The sequence below is a fragment of the Elephas maximus genome, chromosome 3 (assembly GCF_024166365.1).
Source record: "Elephas maximus indicus isolate mEleMax1 chromosome 3, mEleMax1 primary haplotype, whole genome shotgun sequence".
Taxonomy (NCBI): Eukaryota; Metazoa; Chordata; class Mammalia; order Proboscidea; family Elephantidae; genus Elephas; species Elephas maximus.
In genome coordinates, this window is record NC_064821.1 from 72,660,198 (window position 1) to 72,687,764 (window position 27,567).

General features: G+C 57.5%; 1 protein-coding gene across 11 annotated transcripts in view; it reads right to left on the reverse strand.

Annotated features, from left to right (window-relative positions):
- Positions 1-436: 436 nt before the first annotated feature.
- Positions 437-27,567, reverse strand: part of ADGRB2 (adhesion G protein-coupled receptor B2) — a 39,005-nt gene continuing 11,874 nt past the window's right edge. For 4 of the 11 annotated variants that reach the window (XM_049878585.1, XM_049878578.1, XM_049878583.1 and 1 more), the window contains exons 3-30: positions 19,045-19,128; positions 18,604-18,768; positions 17,178-17,342; positions 16,416-16,580; positions 16,165-16,332; positions 15,989-16,090; positions 15,761-15,867; positions 14,722-14,916; positions 14,436-14,504; positions 14,250-14,358; positions 13,578-13,905; positions 13,110-13,215; positions 12,884-12,927; positions 12,492-12,618; positions 11,931-12,034; positions 11,733-11,835; positions 10,866-11,016; positions 10,690-10,759; positions 10,173-10,239; positions 9,925-10,010; positions 9,523-9,621; positions 7,202-7,373; positions 6,722-6,817; positions 6,315-6,354; positions 5,053-5,669; positions 2,164-2,199; positions 1,718-1,816; positions 437-919 (exon numbers count right to left, since the gene is read on the reverse strand). In XM_049878585.1, coding sequence (XP_049734542.1) covers positions 731-919; positions 1,718-1,816; positions 2,164-2,199; positions 5,053-5,669; positions 6,315-6,354; positions 6,722-6,817; positions 7,202-7,373; positions 9,523-9,621; positions 9,925-10,010; positions 10,173-10,239; positions 10,690-10,759; positions 10,866-11,016; positions 11,733-11,835; positions 11,931-12,034; positions 12,492-12,618; positions 12,884-12,927; positions 13,110-13,215; positions 13,578-13,905; positions 14,250-14,358; positions 14,436-14,504; positions 14,722-14,916; positions 15,761-15,867; positions 15,989-16,090; positions 16,165-16,332; positions 16,416-16,580; positions 17,178-17,342; positions 18,604-18,768; positions 19,045-19,128 — 3,863 coding nt within the window. In that variant the 3' untranslated portion in view covers positions 437-730. Of the gene's footprint in view, positions 920-1,717; positions 1,817-2,163; positions 2,200-5,052; positions 5,670-6,314; positions 6,355-6,721; positions 6,818-7,201; positions 7,374-9,522; positions 9,622-9,924; positions 10,011-10,172; positions 10,240-10,689; positions 10,760-10,865; positions 11,017-11,732; positions 11,836-11,930; positions 12,035-12,491; positions 12,619-12,883; positions 12,928-13,109; positions 13,216-13,577; positions 13,906-14,249; positions 14,359-14,435; positions 14,505-14,721; positions 14,917-15,760; positions 15,868-15,988; positions 16,091-16,164; positions 16,333-16,415; positions 16,581-17,177; positions 17,343-18,603; positions 18,769-19,044; positions 19,129-27,567 lie in introns of those variants that run through there. The other 7 variants (XM_049878580.1, XM_049878584.1, XM_049878581.1 and 4 more) reach the window with 6 other exon arrangements.

The following is a 27,567-nucleotide window of genomic DNA, read 5'->3' on the forward strand; positions in this document are numbered from 1 at the left end:
TGTGTGTGAAGCTCCTAGCACAAGAGGCCAGGCGCCAAGTAATAACAGCTAAAATGTAGAAAGCTTATTTGGTGCCAGTCCAGTAAACTCTGCCTTGGTTCCAGACCAGGCAGTCAGGCTCCTGGACCCCAGTGAACAGCCACCATGATCATCACAGCCACTAGGGAAGGCCAGGTGCAAGGGGCCCTATCCCACCTTCCCAATCTGCTCACCCCAGACCAAGACCCAGACAGGGGAAGGGACTTGCCTACGGACACCCAAGGAGTCAAGCAAAGGTGGGGTCAGCCCAGGCCTCCCCCTCCCAGTCAGGGCTCACCCCATCACACAATCTGATGAGATCAAGTGAGGTGAGCCAGGGAGATGGAGGGCAAGGCAGGGGTCCCAGGGATGGGCCTTCACCTGGGGGAAGCAAATAGCTCAGCAGCAAAATCCACAGAGTGAAGTTTATTCCCAACAAAGGTCCCCTCCCCCCTCCCCAGCCCGGGAAGGGACAAACAGGCTGGGGCGAAGATGGGACTCTAGTGGCTGAGGGACATCCAAGAAACAGGGTGGGACCCTGGCCCCCAGGCTATGCCATATGTCGCGCCCCCAGCCCAGCTGAGTCCACTCTGCCTCCCTGCCCAGCCGTCGGGAGAGGGGAGGGGGCGCTGGCTCCTGGGTTGTTCCAAAGTGGAGTGTGAAAATAGAGAGATATATATATTTATACGCAGTGGGCAGTCCGGCGTGGCACTCACACCTCTGTCTGGAAGTCGCCCTCCGGTGGCTCCGTGGGCTCCCAGGCTGCTGCCCGGTGTAGGGCCAGCCGCTCTCGGGGCTTGGAGGGCAGCGAGCCTAGTGTCATAGATTTGAAGGTGCTCCAGCTCTGATGTCGCCGCTGTTGGGACAGTCCAGGACGCTCCCCTGGGCTGGGCTTCTCCTGCTGGTGGGTGGGAAGGGCCCATGGAGATGGGCCAACACCCTCTTACCCACTGCACAGAGGAACAAGCTGAGGAGGCCCAAAGAGGGCCAGGGATGCCTAAAGTTACAAAGTCCCTGCATAGTACAAACGGTTAAGCACTCAACTACTGGTCAAAAGGTTGATGGTTCAAACCCACCCAGAGGTGCCTCAAAAGACAGGCCTGGCAATCTGCCTCCAAAAGGTCACAGCCTTAAAAATTCTATAGAGCAGTTCTACTCTTCACACACGAGGTCACCAGGAGTTGGAATCAACTGATGGCAACTAACAACAACAGAGCAAGCAGACGCCAAGGAAGGGTTTGAATCCAGATCCACCAGGCTGCAGAGTTGGAGCTCCTGACCCTGTGCCCAACTGTGCCCTGGGACCACGACTCCCATCTGCCTGCCCTCCCCCAAGATCCTGGTGGAGCCCCATTAATGCCCACTGTCTGTGGCCTTTCCTACCCCTTGAAGCCCAAGAACTGAGCTCATGCTGTGGGGGAAGCCCTGGCAGAAACAGGATGAGGTTGGCTAGGCCAGGGAGGAGAGCCAGGAGGGAATGAGACCCTGGGAGCCCACCTCACCCCTCAGCCCAGGGACTTACACTGAACACACTCTGCTCAGCCACCTCATCCAAGGACACAGTCCACCGCTTCCCCCTCTACGACAGGGGCCACCTGTCAGAGCCCAACCTAAGGGGCCAGTGGCTGAGCCCAGGCCTCGTGTACCAGATCAAGCCCTGAGCTTCATGGCAGGGGCAGCCCCAGGGAGGAGCCCTCACCTTGGCTGTAGACTGGCTACGGTAGCGGTCGAACGTGTGGAACTTCTGGTTGAGCTCGTGGTAGAGTTCCGAGTGCCGTTTCCGGGTGTGCATCACCTTCTAGGAACCACAAGGTGTCAGAGGAGGTGCCTGCCCTACCCCACAACACTGTGACCCCCACCCAGGACAAAGGACAAAGCATCCTGGGCTCTCCGCTGCTGGCCTGCCTGCTGCTGACCCCTCTGGGACAACACGTGGCTCTCCTTCCACCCCAGAGCCATGGGCTGGGGCAGGGACAGAATGTTGGGAAGATCCCACAGAAAATACAGGCTTGGGATCTTGGGGTCAGGCTCTGCAATGGGGCTTGGGCCCTTTTTGGGAGTGGCAGTCCAACCCTCCAGGAACAGACACCACAGACAGATGCCCCTTCTGAACACACACACAAAACACACACCATCGGTGCTTACCTCGAAGTCCAGGTCTGAGTACCGTAACTTCTTTCGCTGGGAAGGAGCAACAAGGAGGCAGGGAAGGAGGAGAGAGCTTTTCACCCCATGAAGGGGCTGTAAAGCCAGGAAGCCTGGCATCCCAGGGTCTGCCCACTGCTCCTTTCCCCCCAGCCCAGACCCAGAGCTGACAGTCTATAAGGCAGAACCCTTGTCATTGTGGGCACAGGGAGGTGAGGTGCTGAGGCACTGGCCCTACCCCTGGGCTCAGCTCAGACCCCAGGCCCACATCCTCTCCTGCCATTGCAATGCACACATGCCAGACGCTGCAGGCAGATACAGAGAGCACCACATAGACAGACACACAGAGAGACATGGCTGTACGCACACACAGGCCAAATGTCACTGTGCAGACTACCATTGTGGCAGGGACATGGATTCCCACTTGGGATCTGGAGCAGAAGCTCGTTCCTCTGTGAACTGGATTCTATCTCTGTCCTCCCCATCCTCCCATTCTCTCTGCCAGCTACAGGCTCCCCTCTCCGTGGAACCTTCCACTTCTGCAAACACAGGGACCTGGGTTTTCCGAAACCTTCCTTTGATTCCACCTTGTCCCTTTTCTTACCAAACCAGGCCCTGCCTCCCTGGCCTCCCACTCCCTAATGCCTCCCCTGGCCCTTACTCATCTAAAACCATCTTCATGGCCCCAACAACCTACACAGTGTCCATGCTGCTCAAGAAAGAGGCCTTAGAGTTCTAGAATGTTGGCACTGACTCATGAGGCCAAGGCTCACTTTCCCATGCTACAGATCAGGAAACTGAGGCCCAGGGAGGGGAAGGGGCTTGCCCCAAATCCCTCAGTGGGAAAAGTAGGACCACAGTCTGGACCTCCCCAATCCCGGGCCCCAGTGAACATGCTCACCATCACTGGCATCCAAGACACCACACACTGGGCTTTTCTCCCACCTCCTTGCCCGTGCTTTCTCCGTGGCCCACCTGGCTTCTCTGACACCAGGCCCTTGCGCTCTGCCCCTCACTGCTTGCATGTGCATCCTCCCCACTTCCAGAAGTACCAGGACACCTTCTGCCCTCCAATGCCCCACAGGCACTGAGGACACAGCTTGTGCCCAACTAAATAAACCTATAATTTCCCAGCCCCAAACCTGCTCCTTCGCCTCCACCCCATCGCCGATGCACACAACAGAATTCTGGACGCTGTCTGGGACCCTCAGAACGCTGCCACATACTGCTACCTCCCACCGAGGAGCTAACACAGGCCCCTCCTCACGGCCCCACTGCAGGCAGGTGGCCACAGAACAAAACCTGCCGACGCTGAGCGCACCCCTCCCCAGTGCCGGTTCCGAGTTTTCAGTCTTTGTTACGCCTTCCTGTTTTTGCCATCTGCAGCAGGAGCAGGCACCAAATGTTCAAGATACACTTTAGGGAAAAACTAAACTCGCAAACGCTCTATCTGCAAACTTATATATTTTTTTTTTATGCAGAGGATGGGAGCAGGCTTCTGAGGATGAACCTGAGCAGCCAGCCATGTCTGAGCCACGACTCCAGCCCCCTTCCTTATCCACATCCCCCTTGTCCTTCTGATTAGAGCTCTAGGGCAGCTGAGAGCAGGTCACTACCGCTTGCTTGACCCCAGTGTCAGCCCAGGGCTGAGCACTCTGCCGGCAGCAGGCCTTAGGAGGCCAGAAGGAAGGGAAGTGTCCACAGAGAACACACAGAGGGGGACAGAGAGCCGTACAGTTTCTCAGGAAAAGATGGTCTATTACCACTGGCCTATGGGCAGTACTGGAGCCCTGGTGGCTCAGTGGTTAAGAGCCAGGCTGGTAACCAAAAGGTCGGCAGTTCAAATCCACCAGCTGCGCCTTGAAAACCCCATGGGGGAGTTCTACTCTGTCCTATAGGGTCACTACGAGTTGGTATCGATGCGACAGCAACAGGTTATTGGCAGTATCACAGGCTGATTGCAGGGATGACAAGAGCAGAAATTTCCAATTATCCAGCATTTCCTACCTGCTCCACACAGAGCCAAATGCTTCACCTCACTCAACTTATCAACCTCTACAAAGGGGCTACTATGTTATCCTCTTTACGAATGAGGAAACTGAGGCTCAGAGAGATTAAGTAATATGCTAAAGATGTCACTGGTACCCAGCAGATCCCAGGTTTGAACTCAGATCTGTGTGGCACGGGGACTCAGGCTCTTAATCCCCATTGTGTGGCTTCCCTGACAATACATACCTTGCCTGAGCCACAGTCTTTTTAAAGGAGGACCCATTCTAACCTGTTACCGGAAAATAGGCACCAAAGCATGAGTGAGTTCCAAGCCCACTTGAGGAATTCAGAGAAGCTGAGCTATGCTTGGCACTGCCAAGGCACCTTAGAAGATAGTCCTGGCAATCTGCTTTCGAAAGGTCTGAAAAAAGTAACTAACCCATTGCGCTCAAGTCAATTCCGACTTACAGTGACCCCATGTGTTACAGAGTAGAACTGCTCCACAGGGTTTTCTTGGCTGTAATCTTTATGGAGACAAGACCCCGAGCATTTCTTCCATGGGGCTGCTGGGTGAGTTCCAACTGCCAATCTTTAGGTTAGTAGTTGAGTACCAACTGTGTGTACCATCAGAGCCTTGAAAACCCCATGGAGCAGTTCTCCTCTGCACACTTGGGGTCGCCATGAGTTAGAACTGACCTGATGACCACTAACAGCAAGAACAAGCCATGAGCACTGAGGGAGAAATGTGCACTGTCCACACACCTGGTGACTTTGGACAAAATTGCTGCTCTGGGGAGGCTCCCCATTGTCCCTTCCCAGCTGCAGTCTGTGACTTAGACACAGTCCCAGGTACACAGGGGTAGGCCTCCTGCCCCTACCCATGGCCCTACCGCCCCTCACCTCCAGGGAGCCCAGCTTCATGGTGGAACCAGGCACGGTGCGGGGCATGGTCCGGCTGCGCTCCCCAGGCTCGGGCACTTGGCGGGCGCTGGGTGTCGGTGGTGGTTGAAAGGTCATCCCATAGGGGTTCTGCAGAGACCCATAGGAAGGGCCCAGGCCCAGGCCTGAGTGGTCCACGGTCAGGAAGCTGGTGTAGCCTTCGGTGTGGGCCAGCGCCTTGGCAGCCCTCCGAGGGGTGCCCTCAGGCCGGGCCCGTGGGGTCTCCTCCCCAGCTCCACCCCCACTGCCAGGCTGCAGGCTCAAAGTCCGCCGGGGCAGCACCATGTAGTCCCCCTCGGGGCCCGGCTCAGCCGGCCGCAGCCATGTGAGGTCCAGCTGTCGCAGGCCGCCCTCCCCACACATGTACACGGGGTTGGTCTCCTGCGGGGGCGGCGGTTCTCCCAGCCCTGGTGAGGCTGCCATGGGCACCAGGATGTTCCCAGGGAGTGGTGAGAAGCTCAGGCCTCCCTCAGGGCCCATGAGGCAGGACTTGGGCTCCTCGTCCTCATCCAGGGACAGGCGGGACAGTGTGCCCGTGATGGTGGACGGGTTGCAAGTGTTCACCTCCTTGAACAGAACTGAGGACAGGAGTGGAAGGGAGGGGTGAGTCCTGGAAAGGAGAAGACCCCAGATGCCCTTGCCTGGCTAGGTGGGTTCCAGGCCCCCGAGCTTGGACAGGGGAGGAAGCTGAGTCCTGGGGAGATGGTTGGGTGCTGGCACTCTCAGGGTAGCTGGTCCTCTCTCCCACACCAGACGGGTTAAGAACATGACAAGAAACCGAGCCAAGGCCCAGCTCCCACAGTACTCTGTGCAAGTCCTGACCTCTGACCCCACAGCTCCAAGGGTGTCAAAAGGGCCTTACTACCCTCCCCACTTCAGCTTCTCTCTAAGAGACAGAACTGCAAAGATATCCCCTAAGAATCATGGAAATAAGATAATGCAACAGCCCTTTGTGCCAAGCACCGTGCTAAATACCTGATGAGCCCTAATTCATTTAAGCCTCCCACCCACTCTGGGAGAATGGTATTCTCGCCTTTACAGGTGTGTTAATGGAGGCTCAGAGAGCTTATTTGCTCAAAGTCATACAGTCAACGGGTTTCACAGCTGTCTAACTCAAGGCTGGACTTCGGGCAGGCTCCCTACAGGCCTCCCAGGATGGGACGTGGGGGCTCCCCTTCTTGTCTACTCCCAGGACCGTTCTTCACTCTGCCCCGTAGACTCACCTGTCTGACAAGCCAGATCCACATCCTTTTCAAAGTCTGACTATAGGCAGAGAGGGAGAGAGCAGGTGGGCAGGGGGAGGATCAATGTACCAGGGTAGGAGGGGTGCTTACTCCTCCCTACCCACCTCTGCTCAGTTGGCCTGCCAGAGGGGCTACACAAGGAATTTGCCCAGCAGAACCCAATGGGGCCCCAGATAGGATCTACTCCAGCCCTGCCTGATAGATGGGGAAACTGAGGCAGAGAGGGGGAAGGACTTGGCCAATGTCACCCACTTGTCAGTGGCTAAGCCTGAATCAAATCCGGTCTCTGTTTCCTCCCTGCTGTGGATGGAGAGGTGAGTGGCCTGGGGCAGGGGAATGGAGGGGCACCCAGAATCTACCTGTGCCTGCCGGGCCTCCTCACTCACCAAGATCTGCAGCTGCCCATTCTTACACGAGTCAGGGGAGTCCTCGCTCTCATCGGCCCGGCACACGCCCATCTGGCATTTGACCACATCCTGGACCTGGGGGCAGAGGGTGCCTGCTGGATCTGAGGCTACCACAGGGGCCCTGCCACGAATGACCGTGCCTCCCACCCCAGGCACCCAGGCGGGTGTGCAAAGAAGGAAGCACAGACAGGAAGGAAGGGGTTGGATCAGAGGTGAGGAGGAATCCCAGGAGATTAGAAGGCCAAGGACAAGGTTGGAGTACAGTTCATGGGGCTTGGGCTTTTCATAGCTTCGGCACCAAGGGCTGCCTGGCTGGGGGCCTGAAGCTGGGCCTCGAGATGCTATCCCCGCTGTAACCCTGCTGGTTCCTCCCTGGGCCTCAATCCTCCCTGTCTGCACAGAGTGTACTGGCATGATGAGGGGATGGGGCAGGCAAGGGGCAGCAAGGCCCAGTCCCACCTCTCTGCGCAGGAAGCAGTGCACAGCAGTGATGACGAAGCCCTGAGCTGAGTTGAAGACAGCGAAGAGGGCCTGGAAGAGGACGGAGCGGCGGTCTGTCATGGCCAGGACGGCGGACATCCAGGTGAGCGCCAGCAGGGGCAGCACCACGCAGGAGCTCCACAGCGAGGCCCTGAGGGGGGACAGCAGCAGAGGGTCCCTCAGGGTGACACTCCAAGGGACAGGGTGGGCTGGGCCTGGGCTTCCACCCAGTTTGGGACCCTCAAATTGACCAAGACTGGCAGAGCCCCAGGGGCCAGGACCTCAGGAATGTCTCCCAGCAGAGAGGGGCTGAGGAACCAGAGAAACAGAACAGAGACAGGGAATGGAGAACTATGGGCCAGAGCCAGGACCAGAAGAGGTGGGAGGGACAGACACACAGACACAGTGAGACTGAGTGGGAGACCAAGGCAGCATCAAGGACAGAGGTGGAGAAAGTAGAAGGAGACAGCAGGAGAGAAGAGGAGGCAGACAGATGCGGGTGCCAAGAGTTTCGGCCCGATTTGCACAGCATCACCTGGGGAGCTTTTCAGAAATGCATAGGTCTGGGCTGCCTCCCCAGAGGGTCTGATTCAGAGGCTGGGAGAGGAGAAGAGGATGAAGGACAGAGAGATACGACAGACAGAGTGAAAAGGCATGAGCCAGGCAGAGACACGCAGACTGAAATGTTACACAGGCAGAGCACGTAGAGGACGTAACAGGGCACAAATCTCTGGGCGGAAGGTGGGGCCGGGGCCAGGCCAGAGACGCAGAGGCTCTTCCCCCTCAGCTCCCCAGAGAAGAGGTACCAGGGCCCCCCCCAAGGGGCTGCTCAGAGGACCTGGGCAGAGAGAACACAGCTGGGGCTGCAGGCAAACAGAGGTCAGGGCCAAACCCAAACATCCAGCCTCTTGCTAGGGGAGGACAGGGAAAAAAGGCAAATGGGCCCTGGCATGGAGGCACCAGCCCCTCCACCTCCCCCTGCTACAGCTCACGAGAGCACAGTGGGGGCAGCCTTCCCCTACTGGACCAGGTGCCATCCCCAGCCCACTCTGCCTCATGAACACCCCCAGGTCCCTAATGGGCACAGCAGGCGAGTCAGGCAGGTGCAGGTCCAGACAGAGCAGAAGGTGGCCCTGTTCTGCAGAGGTGGCCAGGGGAGGTCAAGGCAGGGAGCCAGGCAGGGGGCCAAGACTTGCCCTAGGACGAGCTGTTCAGCCTGGCAGGGGGCGACATAGTGGTCTCTGCAGACCCTGGAGGCAGAGCCAAGACCACCAGAAGGCTAATCACAGTAATAAGAGCTACCATTGATTAACCACCAATTCTTGGCCCGGCCCTACACTGCACACTTTACATATATTATTTCACATCGTGATCAAAACAACTCAAAGAGAAAGCCATGGGGATTATTATCCCAATTCACAGATGAGGAAACTGGAGTTTGCCCAGCTGGGCAGACAGCAGAGCTGGGACACAAACTGAGCCTGGCTGACTCCAAAGCCCAAGCCCTTAACTGCAAATTCAGACAGACTGGGTCATAGAGGCAAGTGCCAGTCCAAGTAAGAGGGAGCTTTCTACCATGCAGAGCTTCCCCTCCATGGTGCCAGCCGCCTCCAGAGGCAGTGAGCTCCCTGACCCTGGAGGTGTGTGAGAGTAAGCAGACCCCCCAGGCCAGGGTGGCTCAGTCAGATTTCTGACTCTGGGTGGGAGGCTGAGCCTCAGGCCCTTGTGGATCCGTTCTCCTCTTGTAGGGCTGAGACGTTAAGATTCTAGGCTGCCAGGGGGTCGCAGTGAAATCATTCTGTACCTCCCTGGCTGTCTCCGATTAATAGTGAGATTCAATGGCTCTGAAACGCTAAGTCTCAGATTCTGTGACAGATGATAAGACTCGATGATTCACTCTTTTTAACGTTCTTCGCTTCTGATTATCTTATTCTAAGATTCTATCATTCTAATTCTAAAGTTCTATGGCTCAACAATTCAAGGGCCTAAGATTCTATGAGCCTCTGTGGGATGAGGGTGTGAGGAGGAAGAGCTGAGGCTGTGCCTGGATAGAGCATAAGCCAGGGGTGGAGGCGGGGGTAGGGGTGGGCACAGGAACCCCACGTCCCAGGAGACAGACATTCACTCCCCGTTGCCCCTGGCCACCAGATGCCAAGCCCTTGAGAGTGTGTGGCAATTGGCGAGGTGGGGCCAAGTTTTCTTGGCACTGGGCTGATATCCCACCTCCCCCCACCGCGGGCACTGCCCCCCATTCCTTTGCCCACCCCCACCCCCACCGCCCCCCAGGGGGCACAACTAACATGGCATTCCTGGCCGAGGCTGAGCTGAGCAGGGGGCTGGGGACCGCTCCACACGCTGAGCAGGGGAGGAGCAGGCTGGCCCAGGGGCACCGCTCCGACCTCGGGGGTGTGGCACAGACACGGGAGAAGGGGAAACACATGGGAAGCCGGGAGGGTACAGGGGCAGAATGCACCCGAGTCGGGGGGGAGGGGGAGGGCAGATGAGAGAGAGAGAGCCGAGTTAGGGTGGGTGAGGGGCTGCAGCTGAGCGTTCCAGGTGCCCACCTGGCCTGCGCCCTTGGGGCACCAAGGTCGGGGAGCCCCAGTCCATCGGCCTCCTCAAGCCCTGAGTCTCTGAGAGAACCCACAGCCCTCCCTCCCTGCACCGTTGCCCCCAAGGCCAAGTTGCAGCACCCTCCTTACCCGGCCCTCTGCTTCTTGGACTTGTCTGAGATGCCATCCCGAGCCATGAGCTTGTTGAAGACGATGATTCCGATGAGCATGTTCACCTGGTGTCCCGTGGGGGGTGGGTGGGGGAAGACAGGATCACCAGATGCCCTCCTGGCAAGGGGACCCCCAGGTGGGATCTGGGGTGTCCAGGAGGAGGTGGAGGGAGAGACAGGCTGACCCCCGGGGCCACACCCTCCCAGGACACTGACAGGGACACATACCAGGACAATGACAGCTGCAGGGCCAACAAAGGCGTAGAGCAGGCCACCCTCCAGGGAGAGCCAGCAGCTGGGGTGGAGGGAGGGGAAGGGGTGTCAGACACTCAGCAGGCTCCCTCCTCATCCTTAAATACCACCCCAGCTGCACATCCCTCAGTCCCCCCAGGCTGCAACGATCCATTTCTGATGGGGACCAAGCCCCAGACAGGGTTAGAGTGAGCCACTGGTCCTTGCTGAGCCTCAGTTTCCCCTCCAACAAAGGCCAAGAATATCAGACCTAGCCCCTGGGGCCACCATGGGGACAAAACAAGGCTGTTCCCTGAGCTAGGTTGTTCTTAGAGATGATCCAATCCTATTGCATCCTTTTACAGTCAGGGAAACTGAGGCTCAGAGTTGGGAGGGTTTTGCCCAAAGTCTCCCAGCAGGCAGGGGCCAGGATTTCAGCTTGAGAAGGCCCAATTCCCTGAGCGGGTCCCGCTGACCCCCATCGCCTACCACGGGAGGCCCATGGCCCACGTACTAGCTGGATGTACCATATCCTTTGGTGCGGGTAAAGCCAACAGACACGGCCACCACCAGGGCAGGCAGACCTGGGGAAGCGGGGGGAACCAGAGCGAGATGGTCCTCTCATCCCCCCAGGTCCCAGCCCAGCATCCCCCACGCCCAGTGGCAGGGCCCAGCACTAGCCCTGCTCACCCCAGCCCAGGCAGAGAAAGCGCTTGCGAACGAGTCGGGTACGCATTCGGCCAATGACAGCCAGGTAGGACTGCCAAGCCTCGGTGAGCACCCAGCAAAAGGAGGAGAGGAAGAAGAAGTGCAGGAAGGCAGCCGTCATGGTGCACACACCCTGCAGGGAGAAGGGAAGAGAGGGTGTGGTCCTGAGCAGCCGCCAGGGCAGGAGGCGCCAGCCTTCCCACACCCGCTGCTGGGCGCTGTCATGGCCGCCCACCCAAGCCCTGCCCCCCAAAGAGCCCTGCCAGGTGGCCCCGCCTTCCTGCACCCACACACAGCACGACACAGGCCTGGTGACACGCACACAGCACTCGGCATCCGGGGAGGCGGGCAGGCAGGCTGCCTACGCGCAGACGGGGCTTGCAGGGAGGGGGACAGACAGGAGTGCTTCCACGTCACGGCCAGGCGGGCCCCACGCCTGGCACTCACGGTGCTGGCACTGTGCAGAGAAGGCCAAGGGGGCAGAGGGAACAGCCAACACAGGCCATCCACATGCAGGTGGCAAAGGAGGCCTCGTGCAGGTTCCCACGTGTCTCAGACACAAGGAGGCCCAGGCTCTGCAAATACCATCCACCCAACAGACACGCACACAGGCGCTCGGCACACGTCCGCGTTCACAGATGTACACAAACAGTCATCCCTCGAGTACACACACACCCTCTCCAACACCCTCACGTATGCTCACACACTTCACACACACCCCCTTGCCCCGAGACACGGCTCGGGTGTACACAAACATCCATCACTAAGTACCTACAACAAACACATGCACTGTGACCTACCAACACTCTCCATTCGCACCCTCTGGCACCCCTGGGAACCTGCACCTGCCTTGCTCAGCACCCGGGACTGGCCCACGAGGATCAGGATGTTGGATGCCAGGATGGACAGGCAAAAGTTCAGCAAGATGATAGAGCGTTCAGATTTTATGAACCTGGAGGGTACAGTGGGCACAGACAGGGAGCTGGCTGCCCAGGCAACCTGGTGTGGCTGCCCTCCTCCTGCCCACCCACCCAGCACCAGGCCTACCTCCAGAAGGCAGCATAGATGGCGAGCAGGGTGAGGAGTGCCATGCAGGACACGGCACAGCCAATCACGAGGGGCACCGAGGGGGAGCCCGCCAGCTCCAGTGTCTGGGGAAGGTGGGCAGACATTCAGATGGATTGCTGGGAAGGGGTGCCTGCCACTCTCCCCACACCCTGTCTAGTGGAGACTGGCAACTACACCTTCCTCATGCCCCCACGCAGAAGGGCACTCACCATTGTGTTCACATGGACACAGAGCAGACCCAGTCCTACATGTGGACGCATTTACATGCAGCCACCACACTCTTCCATACACAGTCAGATTTGCACACTTGCAATATGTGTACACTTGCACAAGCTCACCCACTGTCCACACACTTCCAGGCACATAGCATCATCTGTGGGCACCATCACAGGTACACAGAATTCCCTGTGAAATCATACAAGTGCACCTGCACAGATGCACATTCAGGAACACACAAATGCCTGCCAAGACGCTCACAGATGGTGGCTGGCAGCGGGGGCCTCCTCCCCTGCCCCACCCCAGGTATCCCCTTCCACTCACCAGGTCTTTGGGTGGCTGGGCCAGCACAGCAAAGGTGGACAGGTGCTGGCACTGGCAGCGGGTGTGGGCTGCCTGGGTCTCCAGGGTCTGGCAGTTCTCTGTGTCCCAGTCCCCCGAGCTGGCATCTCTTGGGTGGAGGGACAGGTAGAGTGAGCCCCCAGGCCAGCTCTGTGGCCCTACCCCCAGCAGTGACCACTGCCCAGGGGCAGATGAAACCCAGAACAAGGCCACATCCAAGAACTAGGCAGGTGGGAGTCCCAGGATGTGCCCTCGGCCCCTTATGCCAAAGATGACACCAAGGAACCCTCTGGCCTGCCCGGCAGGAGGCCCCTTTCTGGCTGGAGGGGTTCTAGGGCCTCACCCTTCCTACCCAGAGCCCCCGCCCAACTCACACTCTGGAGTAGTCCCAGCTGGCACAATGGGGATCCGTGGTGCCCTGGGGAGAAGATGAGTGTGGGGTAGGGGCTCCCCACTTCTGACCCCCACCCATCGTGCAAGGCAGGCCCAGACAGGTTAGAAGTTCAGCTTGCCACTGGTGGAAAACCACCTCCCCATCAGACAGGCCTTTGAATGCTGGTGCTGGGGTGTGCCCGGGGTCCCAACCTGGGCCTCACTCACGTTGATGATGTAGGAGAGCTCCACTGTGATGAGGGGCTCAGCTGGGGGCTGCGTGGGGGGCCGCACGGTCACTGTCATCACCCGAGACGTGACGGCCAGCGGGGGCCTGGGGGCAGGTACTGAGGTCAGCTCCTGCCAGCAGGGTCCCAGTCCCAGTCAGGAACCCTGAAGACGCTCTGGATGGGGGGCATGGCCAAGGCCCACGGAAGACCCAGAGCTCAGTGGAACCCAGGACTTCAGGTGAGGTCCAGAGCTCAGCCCACCCCTCCCCCAGATCCCACCAAAGGCCCGGGAGCTACATGGATGTCTTGAAGAAGCACCTTTGTCCAGAGCCAGGCGAGGGGTCCCTGAGGGTATAGGAGACTGCAGACACATCTCTCTGTGGCCAGCACAGGCTCCTTCCTCCTTGCTCTCACCTGGGCCTCGCTGGACCTACTGCACCCCCACCACCCATTCCCCGTGACTCACCTGGGGGGTGGCAGGATGAGGCCGAGGGTGCGGTAGAGCACAGCACCGATCACAAAGTAGGAGGACTCATCAGGGTCTGCTGGGAGGAGGCGCTGGTGGGAGTAGCCTGGACCCGTGGGCATGGTGCCGGGGCCCCTCCCCTGGCTGGGGCTGCCAGTGGCCCCAGGGGCAGCCAGCTTCCCGGGGGAGGAGAGGCTGAGCACCTCCTTGGGCAGGAAGAGGCGGTCCTCTGAGTGCCGCACCCAGTCCTTCATGCCCCGGCGGCCCCGCATGGGGAATGTGATGTCACTGGACACAGCCGAGATGGGCTCTCGCTGAATGCTGATCACTATAGCGGCAGGGAGGGTAGGCAGCGGTGGCAGGGAAGGACAGAGACAAGGAGCCAGACACAGGGAAAGAGACAGGTGTGGGGACAGACACCAGGGAAGGTTGATGTAAACAGAGAGGCAGGTACAGACAGAAGGTGAGGGATGGGAGGCATACACAAAGACACAGCACAGAGATGGAGGAGAGGAAGAAACACGGAAAGATACAAACAGAGGTTAAAGGTGGAGCCACAGGGCCCAGAGAAAGAGAGAGGAAAATGGGAAAACACCTCAAACCATCTCTCCCTCCCGACAGCCTGGGCTCCCACCTTGTGCAACCTGCATAGCCCACCCTACCCCTTTGTACCCAGGTTGTCTGTGACAATCAGAGAGCTCTGGAAGGCCTTGAGGGCATCGCCCACCAGGTGAATGAAGTCTTCCACCACACGGAGCAGGTGCACAGAGCCAGGGGACACCTGGGGACAGAGAGTGTGTAAAGGTCCGAGGTGGGGGTGGGTCACAGGGGGAGAGGCCTGGAAGCCCAGCCCCTCACCTGCTGGGCATCATCCCACTTGTCCTTGTTCTCCGCGTCCACCATGAAGCTTACCACCTGGAAGAAGCGCTGGGAAAGAGCAGTGAGTGTAAGGGGGCCCTGGACCTGGGGGGCGGGGCCTTCCCCATGACTGTCACACGGGCCACTCCCAGAAGACTCTGCCATGGGCCTTTACATCCCCCTCAGGCTGGGCCTTCTCTCTGCTCAGGCCCCCTTCCTCCCAGCGGGGCGGGCTGGGCCTTCTCCCTGCTCAGGCTTCCTTCCTCCCAGCGGGGCGGGGTGGTACCTGTACATCATCAGCCGAGGGTACGTAAGTGGCCCTCTTGAAGGTGTCGGTGACGTTCCTCAAAATGTCCACAGAGAAGAGCAGGTCCCCGCTGTAGTAGGTGCGCCGGGCCAGCAGCTCCTGCAGGCTGCGCACCACCTGCGACATCCCCTCACCTGCCAGCATGCGCTGCCCCTTGGCCAGGTGCTCCCGTAGCTGCAGCAACAGGGGGAGGTGCAGTCACCAGGAGTGTCAGGAGCTGGAACAGACCCTGGCCCACCCGACTCCATCCCACCCACTGCCTGCATCTAAAAAAACCCAGTACTGTGGAGTCCATTCCCACCCACTGCCTGCATTTAGGTGAAAGGAAATAGGGAAAGGGGCACAGAGGGACGCTCAAAGGCGCTCACAGGGAGACTGAGTCCAAGAAAGAGACCCATATAGAGAGAGAATCCCAGAAGCTACTTTAAAAAAGACTGAAATAGAAACACCAAGAGAAAAAAGGTGCTTAGATGTATACATCAAAGATGCCAAGCACTGTATGGGAACTGGGTACCTCCCCATCCCAGAGGGTTCATGCACACAAACACACACACACACATTCACACACAATCACTTACGAACACATGCTCCAAATGCAAATACTCAATTATAGTCAGACAAATGGGTACACACAGGTCACATTCGCTGACACCACTCCTGCCCCAGCCCTGGGTTGGACACTGGGGACACAAATAAATTCAACTTTGTCCCTCCCTTCAAACAGCTCACAGTATAGTGACGACTCAAGCACCTAGATGAGCACTCATAACACCTAAGGACTGAGAAGTTTGGGGGCCTGTAGCAGCATGGAGGTGGGCACCAGGGATAAGGAAAGGCACCTGAGGTTTGAGCCTCAAGGTATGAGTAGGAGTTTGCCAGACAAGGAGAGGCATAGCCAGACCAAAGTGCGCACTGTGTATGCCAAGGCATGTGGGCATGAGAGAGACTCAAGTTCCCTCCACCCCTCGCATAGTCCAGGAGAGACCCTGTGTAGCCCCGCCCAGCAGGACACACTCACTGACAAGTACAGGTAGCGGTACTCGTGCGAAATGCAGCGGGCAAAGCTGGGCAGCCCCCAGTATGCCACGCCCTGGGCACTGAGGAGACAGCGGCGGCTGGCAGACCCTGCAGGGGGAGAGAACAGAGGGCTGGGTGTGGGACCGAGCTCTCACCTACCTCCCTCCATACTCAGGTTGGAGGCCCGCAGAGGCTGGGGGCCCAGAGGGGAGAGCTGCCCGGCCCTCACCTGAGGCATTGGGGGGACATTTGTTGTAAATGATCTCGCCAGCAGCTGCCTTCTTCCACGTCATCAGCATCACGTACTCATCCCGGCACATCTCATGGAAGGCTGTGGGGGCAGAGGGTTGGGCTCAGCGGGGCCCACATGCTTTCCCCCACCCCCAGGGTCTTGCTGAGCAGTACCTGGACACCTCTTCTCACTGCAGGGCTTCACCTCCTCGCCGGTGCCCTCACAAGGGTAGCCCTGTGTACCTGTGGCTTGACACATGCGGAAGCGGCGCTGCCAGCCTGTGTCACATGTCTTGGAGCATAGGCTCCAGGCATTCCACGGCCCCCACTTGCCATCAGCAGCTGTGGGAGGAGGGGGGTGTGAGCGGCCTCAGGTGCCCCCGGGGTTAGGGCTGCCACCTACTACCCCTGTGCTGAGCACTCACCCGGGCACTCAAGGTTGCTGCACTCGCGGGTGTCTGTGAGGGCACCCGTACACGTGGCCCAGGCTGGGCCTGCCACACTGCACTTCCGGCTGCGCTGCTGGGTCCCATTGGCACAGGATGTGGAGCACGGGCCCCAGGGACCCCATTCTAGCCACTGGCCTTCCACTGTATGGGGAGACAAAAGCAGGGGTGGCCGTTGAGCAGGGGTGTAAGGACTGGGAGGTGGAACACTGCAGGGGGACATCAGTCTGCTGGGCATTAAGGCTTGAGTCAGGCCAACCCCATGAAGGGGGGTGGATGAAGGGAGGCTGAACTGAGCAGGTGGTGCCTGGGCCTCATCCTGCCTGCCTGTCACCAGCTCCAGGAAGAGGGGACACCTCTCCACTCATCACTGAGCCACGCAATTTTATCTCCTGACTAGTGAAACGGGCTGCGGGGGCACCCTCTGATCTCTGCCCATACTTAAGCCCAGCTTTAGGATCCCTCACAGCCCAGCTGGCCATCAGCACCAAAGTGCTATGACCAGCAAGGGTAGCCTAGGGCTTAGAAGATGGGGTGCTGGATAGGGTCACAATGCACCACCCCCAAGTCTGGGCCAGGGGTCACCTCCCACTCTGGCGGGTATACTTCTCCAGTCTCCCCATGCTTGGTGAAAGCTCCAGGGATCCCCAGGGGCATTGGACCTGACTGCCTCCCCTGGGTTGCCCGACCCCCCCACCCAGCTGGGCAGCGCTCGCCTGGAAGCCCACGGGCGCTACTGACCCGGGCAGGCAGCCATACTGCAGAGCTTAGTCTGCAGCTCGGGACCCTCGCAGGCCTTGCCGCCGTGCTGGGGGGGCACGCAGGTCCGCATCCGGCTCCGGGACCCCCGCCCGCAGCTGCGGGAGCACAGGCTCCAGGACCCCCACTCCTCCCACACGCCGTGCACTGCAAGGAAGCACGTGGCCGGTGGCTGGGCTGCACCTCGGCCCTGCCCACTGCCAGAGCCTGCCCATCCACCCCACCAATCAGGAGCTTAGCAGCTCTGCGACTGCTCCTCATTGGCTCTGCCCTGAGTTCTGTTGCCAGGGCGATTTCTCATGGCCCCAGGACTCCACCCTTTGTAGGGGGGGCAGGGAAGGCACAGGTTTCTAGTCTCAACTCACAAGGGACAGCCCCCACGGACACGCCAACAGAGAAACTGGTACAGCTTGGGAGGGGAGCCAGGGGTCCCCCTCTCCTGAGCGCACAGGAAAGGCCCCAAGATCCATCCAGTCCCCATTCCACCATCCAGCCCCACAACCTGAATCCAGCATGGCAGGCCTGAGGCAGGAGAAGTGCCCCTCCCCACCACAAGTGCATGGACACACGAATAGACACAAGCTTCTACATGGACACCAACACAGAGAGCTCTCACCTGGGCACACAGTTTTGCCCCTGCCCCCTACATCCTGCCCCAGCCCTTTGAAAGTGCCTGCCACACCCCCAAGCACCACAACCGCTCCCCAGGTAAGCCCTACTCTAAACCGACCCCTCCCCAGGTAGGCCCTGCTCTAAATAAACCACAGCCAGCAGCCCTGTGGTCTGGCCACCACCCCTCAGGCAGCAGGGGCAGACCGGCTGAAGCTGCCCTGTCCCTTACAGTGAACCACCTGTCCCCAGAAGGCACATGGCACAGGCTCAGCAACTACATGTTAAATTGAGGAAGGCTTAAGGGTCTAGAGGAGGCTCCCAGGGGAGCAGGGTGGGGGGAGCCTAGAGGAGGCAGGGGATGGTCAAGGATGGCTTCATTTAAAAAAAAATAAGGCACTTGTCTTAAGTCTTGAAGGACAGGCTGAATGTTAATAGCCAAGAAGGGGAAGCGAGGAAAGGAGGAGAACAAGCCAACACAAGGAGGCTGGTCAGTGCAGGAGGTGCTGCTGTGACCACAGCACTGGGAACATGGAGGGCAGCAAGGGTAAGATGAGCTCTGAGTCCCAGGACTCCGGCATCAGGGGAGCGGTGTGTCCAGAACCGAGCCAACTAGAGTGGACCCTGGTCTGATGCATCTGCATCCCATGCCTAGCTCGGGGCCAGGCATGGCATGGGCGTCAGTCAAGACTGATGAATAAAAGGAGGCAGCCAACCATCTCTGGCAGATTAGCCTGCCTGAGTCCCAGGCAGGACCTAGCCCTGCAGGCTGAGCGGGTGGGGAGGGGGACGGGCATACCTGGGCAGGTAGCTGAATTGTTGCAGGGCCGGGTCTCCCGCAGGGGCCCGCTGCACAGGGTCCCATAGGGGGAGGACACACAGGAGCGGGTCCGCACCTGCACACCCTGCCCACATGTCAGGGAACACACGCTCCATGGGGACCACTCCTCAGCCGCCGGGTCACCTACGAGAGAGGGACAGCGTCGGCGGCAGGAGGCACCTCCCAGGCACTCAGCCTCATGGCGGGGGAGGGGAGCAGACATTTGAGGGACCCTCCTACCCTGACCCCAAGTGACAGGCTCCTCAGAAGGCAACCCAGCCCTGCCCACAGGCCTCATGTGGCAAAGAGACGTGACTGAGCTCCAGGACACAGACAGACGGGCACACGCCAAGCACACATGCCACCAGACGCCACACAGTCGGGCCCCCACCGCAGAGGAAGGGAGGTGGCCCGAGTTACCTGTCTGCGCCATGTATAGCCCAGGCTCATCTGCAGACCTTGGCCACTGGGTTTTCACCTTCGGTTCCTCTTCCGGCTCCTCACCTGGAACACGGAGGTGATGGCAGGGGCTCAGCAAAGGTCAGCACTGCCCTGCCAGAGTGGCGCAGAGAGGGTAGCCCTGCCTGCTCTTAGCCTGGGGGTCTGGAACTGACTGCAGGTGAGGCTGAGAAAGCAGCACATTCAGTCCCCTGCCCCCGCTGCCATCATTTTATAGAGGAGGAAACAGGCTCAGGACTCGCCCAAGCTTCATAGCCATCTTTGCTTCCTCTTGCCTCAACCAGACCCAGGCGAGAGTACAGGAGAGTGGCCGCTCACATCAATGAGCTCTGGGTGAGATTCTGTGCCTAGTCCTTTCCATACATTATCACCTTTAGTGCTTTCACTGGGAAGTAGGCTCCATCATCTCTGTTTATCATGCCAGAGAGGGGAAGTGACTTATCCAAGACCACACAACTCAGACAGCCAAAGTCTGAAGCTCACACTCTTTCCCCCTTGTAGGGCTGACTCCTAGGGCTGGCAGGACAGCCCAGGTGGGTAGCAGGGACCACCCCCAAGCCTGCTTCTGCACCATGGTTCGTGCCAAGCCAGGTGCTAGGTTCTAGGCCTGGATTCTGCTCCCTAAGCAGCACTGGACTGTGGCCTGGAGGCACAGGTCAGAATGCCACTGTCCTGAGACCCAAGGGCCTGCATCCAGCAGACCCTCCTCCCAGCTGCTCCTGGGGCCAGGAGAGCAGCAGGTGCTTCCAGAGGCAGCGGCTGCCTGGGACTGGCCTCATCAGGCTCTTGTCCGCCCTTATTTATGTGTCTGGTCTAGGCCTTGGAAGTGCCTCCAACACTGGAGGAGGGGCTGGGAGCTCTGTATCTCCAAAGCCTGCCCCTCCTGCACAGACATGAGCTCATCCCAGGCCCTCCCCCATGCACTAAGGGAGGGGAGGCATGAGTGCACATGAACGCTACTGGGCAGGTGGGATTGGAACAGCACCTGGGGACAGAGCTTAGCCCATGCTGTCCCAGACTAGAGGGTACTCTTCCCCCGCCCCCAGGGCCTCTCCTATTTCTGAACGCCAAGTGAGCACTGTGAACAGGCACTGTGCATTTGAAGGGTTCCAAGAGTCCCTGGGTGGTGCAAACAGTTAAGCACTCAACTACTTGCTGAAAGTGGTGGTTTGAACCCACCCAAAGGTGCTCAGAGGACAGGCCTAGCAGTCTGCTTCCGGAGCAGTTCTACTTCGCACACAGGGCTGCCACAAGTCGGAATCAACTTGATGGCAACTAATGACAACAATCAAGAGAGCGGTACTCCTTCTGCCCCTTCTGCCCAGTCCCAAGTATGTGTCTGAGAGAAAGCTATTCCTGACAAGCCATGAGGAGGGCCATGCTGGGCAGACCCGCTGCTCAGAGGGACCAGTCCAGCTTCCAGTCCCATCCACTTCAGTGCCATTCCCTTCACTTCAGCTACCCCATGCCAGGGCCCACTCCACATCCCTGAACTTCTCCATCCATCATTAGACCTGTACCCCAGGACAAGCTGGGGGTCAGGCAATCCTGGTTTCTAGCTGGGGCTTGGCCACTGACCAGGGCCAAGGTGCGAGCCTGGGCCAGTCCCTTCACCTCTGGGACCCCGCTTTCTCCTCTGTGGAACTATAACCACAGCTCTCCCACCACCCCGAGGGCTGATGCAAGGCCTCCCTGCCATGAGGCTGTGAAGCACTCAGCACTGTGCTGGGCACGTGGAGAGCTCAGAAGGCAGTAACTATCAGGTTTATTTTTGTCATCTCCCCTCCCCTCCCAACCTCCAACCTCCTGCCCCCTCACACGCCAGCCTTCAGCCCCCCAGGCCTCCTCCCTTTGTGCAGCATCTGTGATCCCGCCTGGCTTTGCTTCAGGCCCTGCCTCAGTTGGGACCACAGAGAATGTGTCAGTGCCATGCCTGCCAGCTCTTGAGTCCCCTCACCCAGCCCTCCACCACACCCGCTCAGCTAGTCCCCAGACCTGGAGCCTTGTGACAAGCCGCCTTCTCCACGCCCACCCCCAGGCTGCTAAAGAAATCCACAGCTGTGCCAACTGGCACCACAACTGATTCAGGGGCTCCGTGTCCACTGGGTCCCCAGAGCTTCTCAGCAGCCCTGCTTGGTTCCCTTCCTTCACCTCTCCCCTCAAGTTCACCTCCCCCCACTTCTCGGCAACAGCCTACTTCACAGAGAAACCAGAAGTTATGACTTCTTGCCCTGCCCCTCCAACTTCCAATGTTTCTGTAGCATACCAGCCTCTCTTGCCAGCCCCTTTTCCCCACAAAGGGCAGCCACTCAGCCTGCTCCTGCACCCTCCTCCTACCTTCCCAGGGGGCTCCATCCATTGTCCCCTGTCTCACCAGCGTTCCATTAGCATTCCCTTCTCCTGGGAGCCCATAAATGACCTAGGCCTCCTCCATGCTAGGGGAGCCCTCCTTCAACCTTCATCCTCCTCTGGCCACTGCCCCCAGCTTCTCGTCACCATCAATGAGTGGTCCATGAGCTGGCACTCCAGTTTCTCAGCTGCCACTCACTTCCTGGCTCAAATGTCACCTCCCCTGTTAATCCACTGCAGTCTGGCATCTGCCCACATCTCTGGCTGAAACTGTTCTTGACAAAGTCATCAGCATCCTGCTTGTTGCTAAATCCTGTGGACACTTTGCAGGCCTGGTCTCACTTGACCCGTCAACAGCATTTGGCCCTGTTGACTACTCCCTCCTTGATATCCTTCCTTCCCTGACTCTTCTGATTTCCTCCTACCTCTCTGGCTACTCTGTCATAGTGTCCTAGGTTGGTCTACCTTCCTCCTGCTTTCCCCATCAGACATCCATACTCAGACCTGTTCTCACTGTACAACTACCCCCAAGGCTTAGTTAGCCCCTCCAAACCACTGCTCCTGGGTCATCATCCCCAGTCCCCACCTCTCCCACACTCCATTCCTGTATATCCTCCTGCCTCTAGAACAGTTCTCCTGAAGGGCCCTCAAGCTCAACATAATAGGTTCATCATCTTCTCTTCCCCACTTGCTACCTCCTTGTTCCCCACCTTCTTTGCCTAGAAAACTCCTACTTGTGCTTCAAAACCTACTTCAAATGCCCTCTCTTCTGTAAAGCTTTCCCTACTCCCTGGACAGAGTTGGTTACCCTCTCTTCTACATGCCCTTTCATCTGTCTGAACCCCGACTCCTGTGAGTATTTTGAGGGGAAGGCTGTGTGTGAGTCATCTCCCTGGCCCCAGTGAACGGCAGCACAGAACCCAGCCCAAAGATACATCAACAACACCAATGAACACACCGCTCCTGGCTTCCCCGTCCCCCACGGGGTCACTGGAACAGTCATTTGTAATCTTGACTCCCCTTGTGAGAATATCTAATCTGCCCACCAGCACCAGCATCACAAATTAGATGAGCCAGCGCTCACCACAGGTACTGCGAAGACAGGCTCAAAGACAGGACTCTGAAGCCTCCACCTAGACCACCCCAAGTCTGATACTCATTTATTAACAAACACTCAGGAGACACTTCCACCTGTTGCAGGTCCAGCTGAGTCCTCTCATCCAGCTCTTGTTTCAGCATCTTGTCCATCACCTGTCTCTGGCAACCCCCTCCTGCCTATCCACTGGCTCATCAAAAAAGGAAATGTAGGAGACCAGCCTGACCTGCTCGTCACGGACTCACATTGGTACCTGTGGCCCGTGTTCTCTGTCAACCACACATCAACCATTGGCCGGCCCACTATTTAGCCAAGGGTGGTGTTGGTGGTCTCCAGAATCTACCATATTTGAAAATCAGAGCATGTCCCCAAATCCAGCTCTTGAGCACCTTTCCCATCTCCTGGGGTGGCTTTGAAGCCCCTGGACTGTGCTAGAGAAGGGAAAGAATATGCCCAAAGCCACCAGCTGGGGCCTAGGGTGACCAGCCTTCCCTTCCATACTCTGCCCACCCCGCTCAACAGAGAGGCCAGCAATTGATTCTCCTCCACTCAGTAATGCAAAGGCCATTCTCCCTCAAAGTGGGGAGAAGACAGAGAAGACCACAGGTGTCATATACTGAATTAGACATTTATTCAGCATGAACCACATACAGGCCCCAACCAGTTCTGGGTCCGGAACAGGGGGAGCCAGAGAGGAAGCAGAGCCAGGCAGGGTCCAGGAGGACATGGAGGGGTCCAGGAAGAGGAGCAGATGCCCCTAGCCACCCCCCAAATGTCTGTCCAGTGAGCTCAGCTGGGTGCTCACTGTCCTGCAACCAATCGGCTTTCCCAGTATATAGATGATGCCTGTTGCCCAGGACACACTTCCCCCGCTCAGCCACTTCTTAAAGGTAACATTTAGTAAACAACTCCTACGTGCCAGTCACTGTGCACTCTACAACATCTCCTTGAAGCCTCGTTAGGACTGGTTTCCCCCATTTTACTAATCAGGGGTGAGACAAGGGAGAGAGGCTGCAGTGGGATTTGAACCCAGGCCTGCACTAGCTCTGACCAAATACAGCTCAACTTGGGCCTCCTTGGAGAAGCCTTCCCTAATTCCCATGGGCACGGAGTCACTACCCTCCCTCCAAAGCCCCTGGTACTTGTTTTATTATCCTGTCTTCACACCATTTTCTAACTGTTCCTTTGCACGTCTGACCCCCTCTCCACCAGGATGGGAGTCTGATTTTCCTCTGTAGCCTCCAAAATGATCCTCTGGGAGTCCAGCTCCGGCCATATGACTCCCCTGCTGAGGAACCTTCAGTGGCTCCCACTGCTACAGCCTACAGTGTAAACCTCTCAGAGCCTGGTATTTGGGCCCACATGCTGCAGGCCCTGTGACCTGTCCAGCCCTGTTTTCCTTTCCTACCATGCAACCAAGCATACCGCAAGGCGAGGTGGGTCAGTGGGAAGGGTACAGATTTTGGAGACAGGCAGATGTGGGTTTGATTTTCAGTTGTCTTGCTGTGTGCCCTTGGGCAAGTCACCTCATCTCTCTGAGCTTCAGATTCATCAACTGAAAATAAGGACGACACTTCCTATCACATAGGTTCACTATGAGGATTAAATTAGACAAGAGGTATGGACTGCCTGGAGCACGACAAGCTCTTAATGAAAATGAGTTGTCACCCCCTTTTTTTTAATCCCTTGAACAGGCAAATGTTTTCTTTCCTCTACACATCTGCTAATGCTTATTCTCTCTCCCTTGGAATGCTCTTCCTCCATCTCAATACCCAAATCTTCTACATGCCAAATGCTACCTCCTCCAGGAAGCCTTCATAGGTTGACCACACAGAGGTCTAGGCATGCTGGCCCCTTCTTCATGGCCTATGCCCCAGGCTTCCTCTTGCTGTGCCTGGGAGTATCCTGGGCTCATCTGTCTTGTGAACCCTGAGGGAGGGTCTCAATCTTCCTGGCCCCTCTCACAGGCAAGGCCTAGCCCTGGGGAGCCAGGGACAGGACAGGCACTCAGAAACATGGGCCAGCTATCCCTGGGGGTTCCTCTGCACTAATCATACAGACGTTACCTTGTCTCACCCCTGAAACCAGTGGGCGGGGGCACAGGCTCTCTGCCACTTGAGCAGGACTGCTGACACCTGCTACTCTCTGTCCCACAGACCCTGCACTCCAAACTTTACAGTCCAGCCCCTCAGCCTCATTTGTCATAAGCATGTTAAAAATAACCACAATAATCATCAGTTCCATAAGGAGAGAGCATTGCCGTTTACAAAGTCCTATCCCCAGGGCTCTCTGCACCCTCCCTGATGCCAGACCTGGAGCCCTGAACGGCACCAAGTGATCCCTTTGAGATTTAGCTCTGTCCCACCCTCCATGGCTCCCCACATGAATCCCGAGGGCTCAGGCATGGAAGAAGGGAGTTGGCCTTTGAAAATTCCAGGCTCTACCCTTGCAGCTCAATGTAGCCCCCTGTGAGACCTATAAAGGAGCCCTGGCGGCGAAGTGGTTAAAGCAGTTGGCTGCTAACTGAGAGGTAGGTGGTTCGAACCCATCAGCTGCTCTGTGGGAGAAAGATGTGGCAGTCTGCTTCTGTAAAGATTTACAGCCCTAGAAACCCTATGGGGCAGTTCTACTCTCTCCTTTAGGGTCGCTACGAGTCGAAATTGACTCAACGGCTATGGTTTTATGAGACCAGACACCCAGACAGAAGGTCAGTTCCCCTTCCAATGACTCTTCCTCCCCAAGCCCTGCTGCTGGCCTGTCCACCCAGCCTCACATGAGAGCTCGCTGAGTCTCTGCCACCTCCCCCATGCGGCCAGGAGCTCCTAGAGAGCAGGGACCACATCTGACTCATTCTGCCTCCCCCACGATGCCCAGCTTCTTGCTGCCTTAATTAAAGCCCTTGACCAACAGAACAAGGTGCTGGGGCCTTGGGGCAGCAGTCAAGGCTGGCCCATGTCCTTAGCCCCACCTGCCACCACTGAGGCTATGGTCCAGCAGCTCCGTCTACTTATAGCTCCCTACATTCAGCATGTTTCACACCTTCACGCCTTTGCACAGGCTGTTTCCTCTACCTCAAAAGCCCTTCTCCATCTTGTCTGCCTCACGCAGGGTTTCCCAAAGCGTGGGGTGGGAGAGGCCTTGGGATGGCTCACAGATGCGCCATTAAATAACGCGGGATCATGGATTGAGGAAGTTAGCCCCTTTCCAGATCTCTTTTAATTTATCAGGGTGACTATTTGCCAATTTGCCCGGGATAGTCTGGTTTATGCCTGCTGCCCTGAAGTAATTAATAGTACCTATCTCAGTCACCCTTATAATCTCAAGAGTATCCCTGTTTAGATGATGTTATCCGATCACCTTACTTTTAATCCTTCCTAGTGCATGAAAGATAAAGTCTGTGTGGTGCTAGACTTTAACACATCTCCAGCACTTGCTAATTTCTCTTTCCAACAAATTGAGAGAAGGAAACAGCATCTAGCTGGGATTTAATATGCCGCTTTGTTTTCACTGTGGTGGTTTCTTCGGTTATCTTCTATTTAAGGTAAGCGATATTCTTTTGCCACTTCGGATATAAAATTTCCTTTTTAGACATATTAAATTTAAAAAGTAATTCAATTTAAAGAGAACTTCACAGGCTAGCGAATTTCTATTCACTCCGCAAAACCCAACTCGGCGTCACTTTTTTTAGACATTTGCGCCCCTTCATGGTTTAACCCCTCACTCTCCTACCCCCTCTGCCCGACACCAACATATGTACAGTCACGATGATGGCACAGCAACTATTTATTTGGGATGTATCATGTGCCAGGCACTGTGCTAAGCACACTACCCACATTCTCTTGTTTATTCCTCCCCATTACTTGGTGGAATAGCTTTCACTATCCCCATTATTTGTTGTTAGCTGCCATTGAGTCACCCCTGACTCAGGGCAGCCCTATGTACAACGGAACAAAATGCCACCCGGTCCCGCACCATGCCATCTCCACAATCGGTTACGGATTGGACTGTTGTGATCCATAGGGTTTTCAACGGCTGATTTTTGGAAGGAGATCACCAGGCCTTTCTTCCTAGTCTATTTTAGTGTGGAAGCTTCACTGAAACCTGTTTAGCATCACAGTGCCTCCACTGAGAGGCCTGCGTGGCTGCACATGAGGTGCATTGGCCAGGAATCGAACCCGGGTCTCCCGCATGAACGGCAAGACTTCTACCACTGAACCACAATGCCTCATCCCCTTTAGACAGTGAGGAAATGTGGGTGAAGTAACTTGCCCACAGCCACACAGCTAGTAAGTGGTGGGGTCAGGAACCGAACCAGGGGCTGGGCGACTTTAGTCTGTCGCCTTGACCAGCACCATAGACCACTGCATTCTCCCCAACTACAAGTCCAATCTTGTTCATCTCAGGTCTCGTTCTCCCAGAGCTGGTCCAAGGCCTGGCACAATCTCACCCAGACAAAAACATGAAGATGTGCGGAATGGATTGGTGGGAGCTCAGTCCCGGCTGAGGATGTCCAGGGGAGTCTGTGCCCCCTCCCCACACTGTGGTGGCAAGAGGAGCTCCAGGGCAAAGGCATGCACAGGAAACTCAGCCGAGCTCTGGCTAGAAGCACCTTCGAGGAAATGCCACAGCACGTGCTGGTCTCCCCAACCCCATGCTGAGAGAGGCCCTGCCTCCCCTCTGTCTGAGCCCAAGCAGGCAAGTACAGCCTTACTTCCTGTCACCAGACCAAGCTGGCCAAAGGAGGGCAGCAGAGGAGAGAGGCCAGTCTTGGGACCAGGCTGGGCAGGTCAGAGGCCGCTTTCTGGAGGGGACGGGGCTTGAGCTGTGCATGTAAAGATGGAAGCTCCAGCTAACCAAGGGCAAAGGATACTACAGGTGAGGGAAACAGCCCAAGGAAAGGCAGGGAGGCCTGAAAGTGGGGGCTCAGAGAGCAATGAGGAGCCCTGACAGCAAAGTATTAAAGGGAAAGCTGAAAAGCAGGCACAGCTGGGCCAGGGTGGAGCTTGAATGCCAAGCTAAGGAGTTTGGGCAGCAATGAG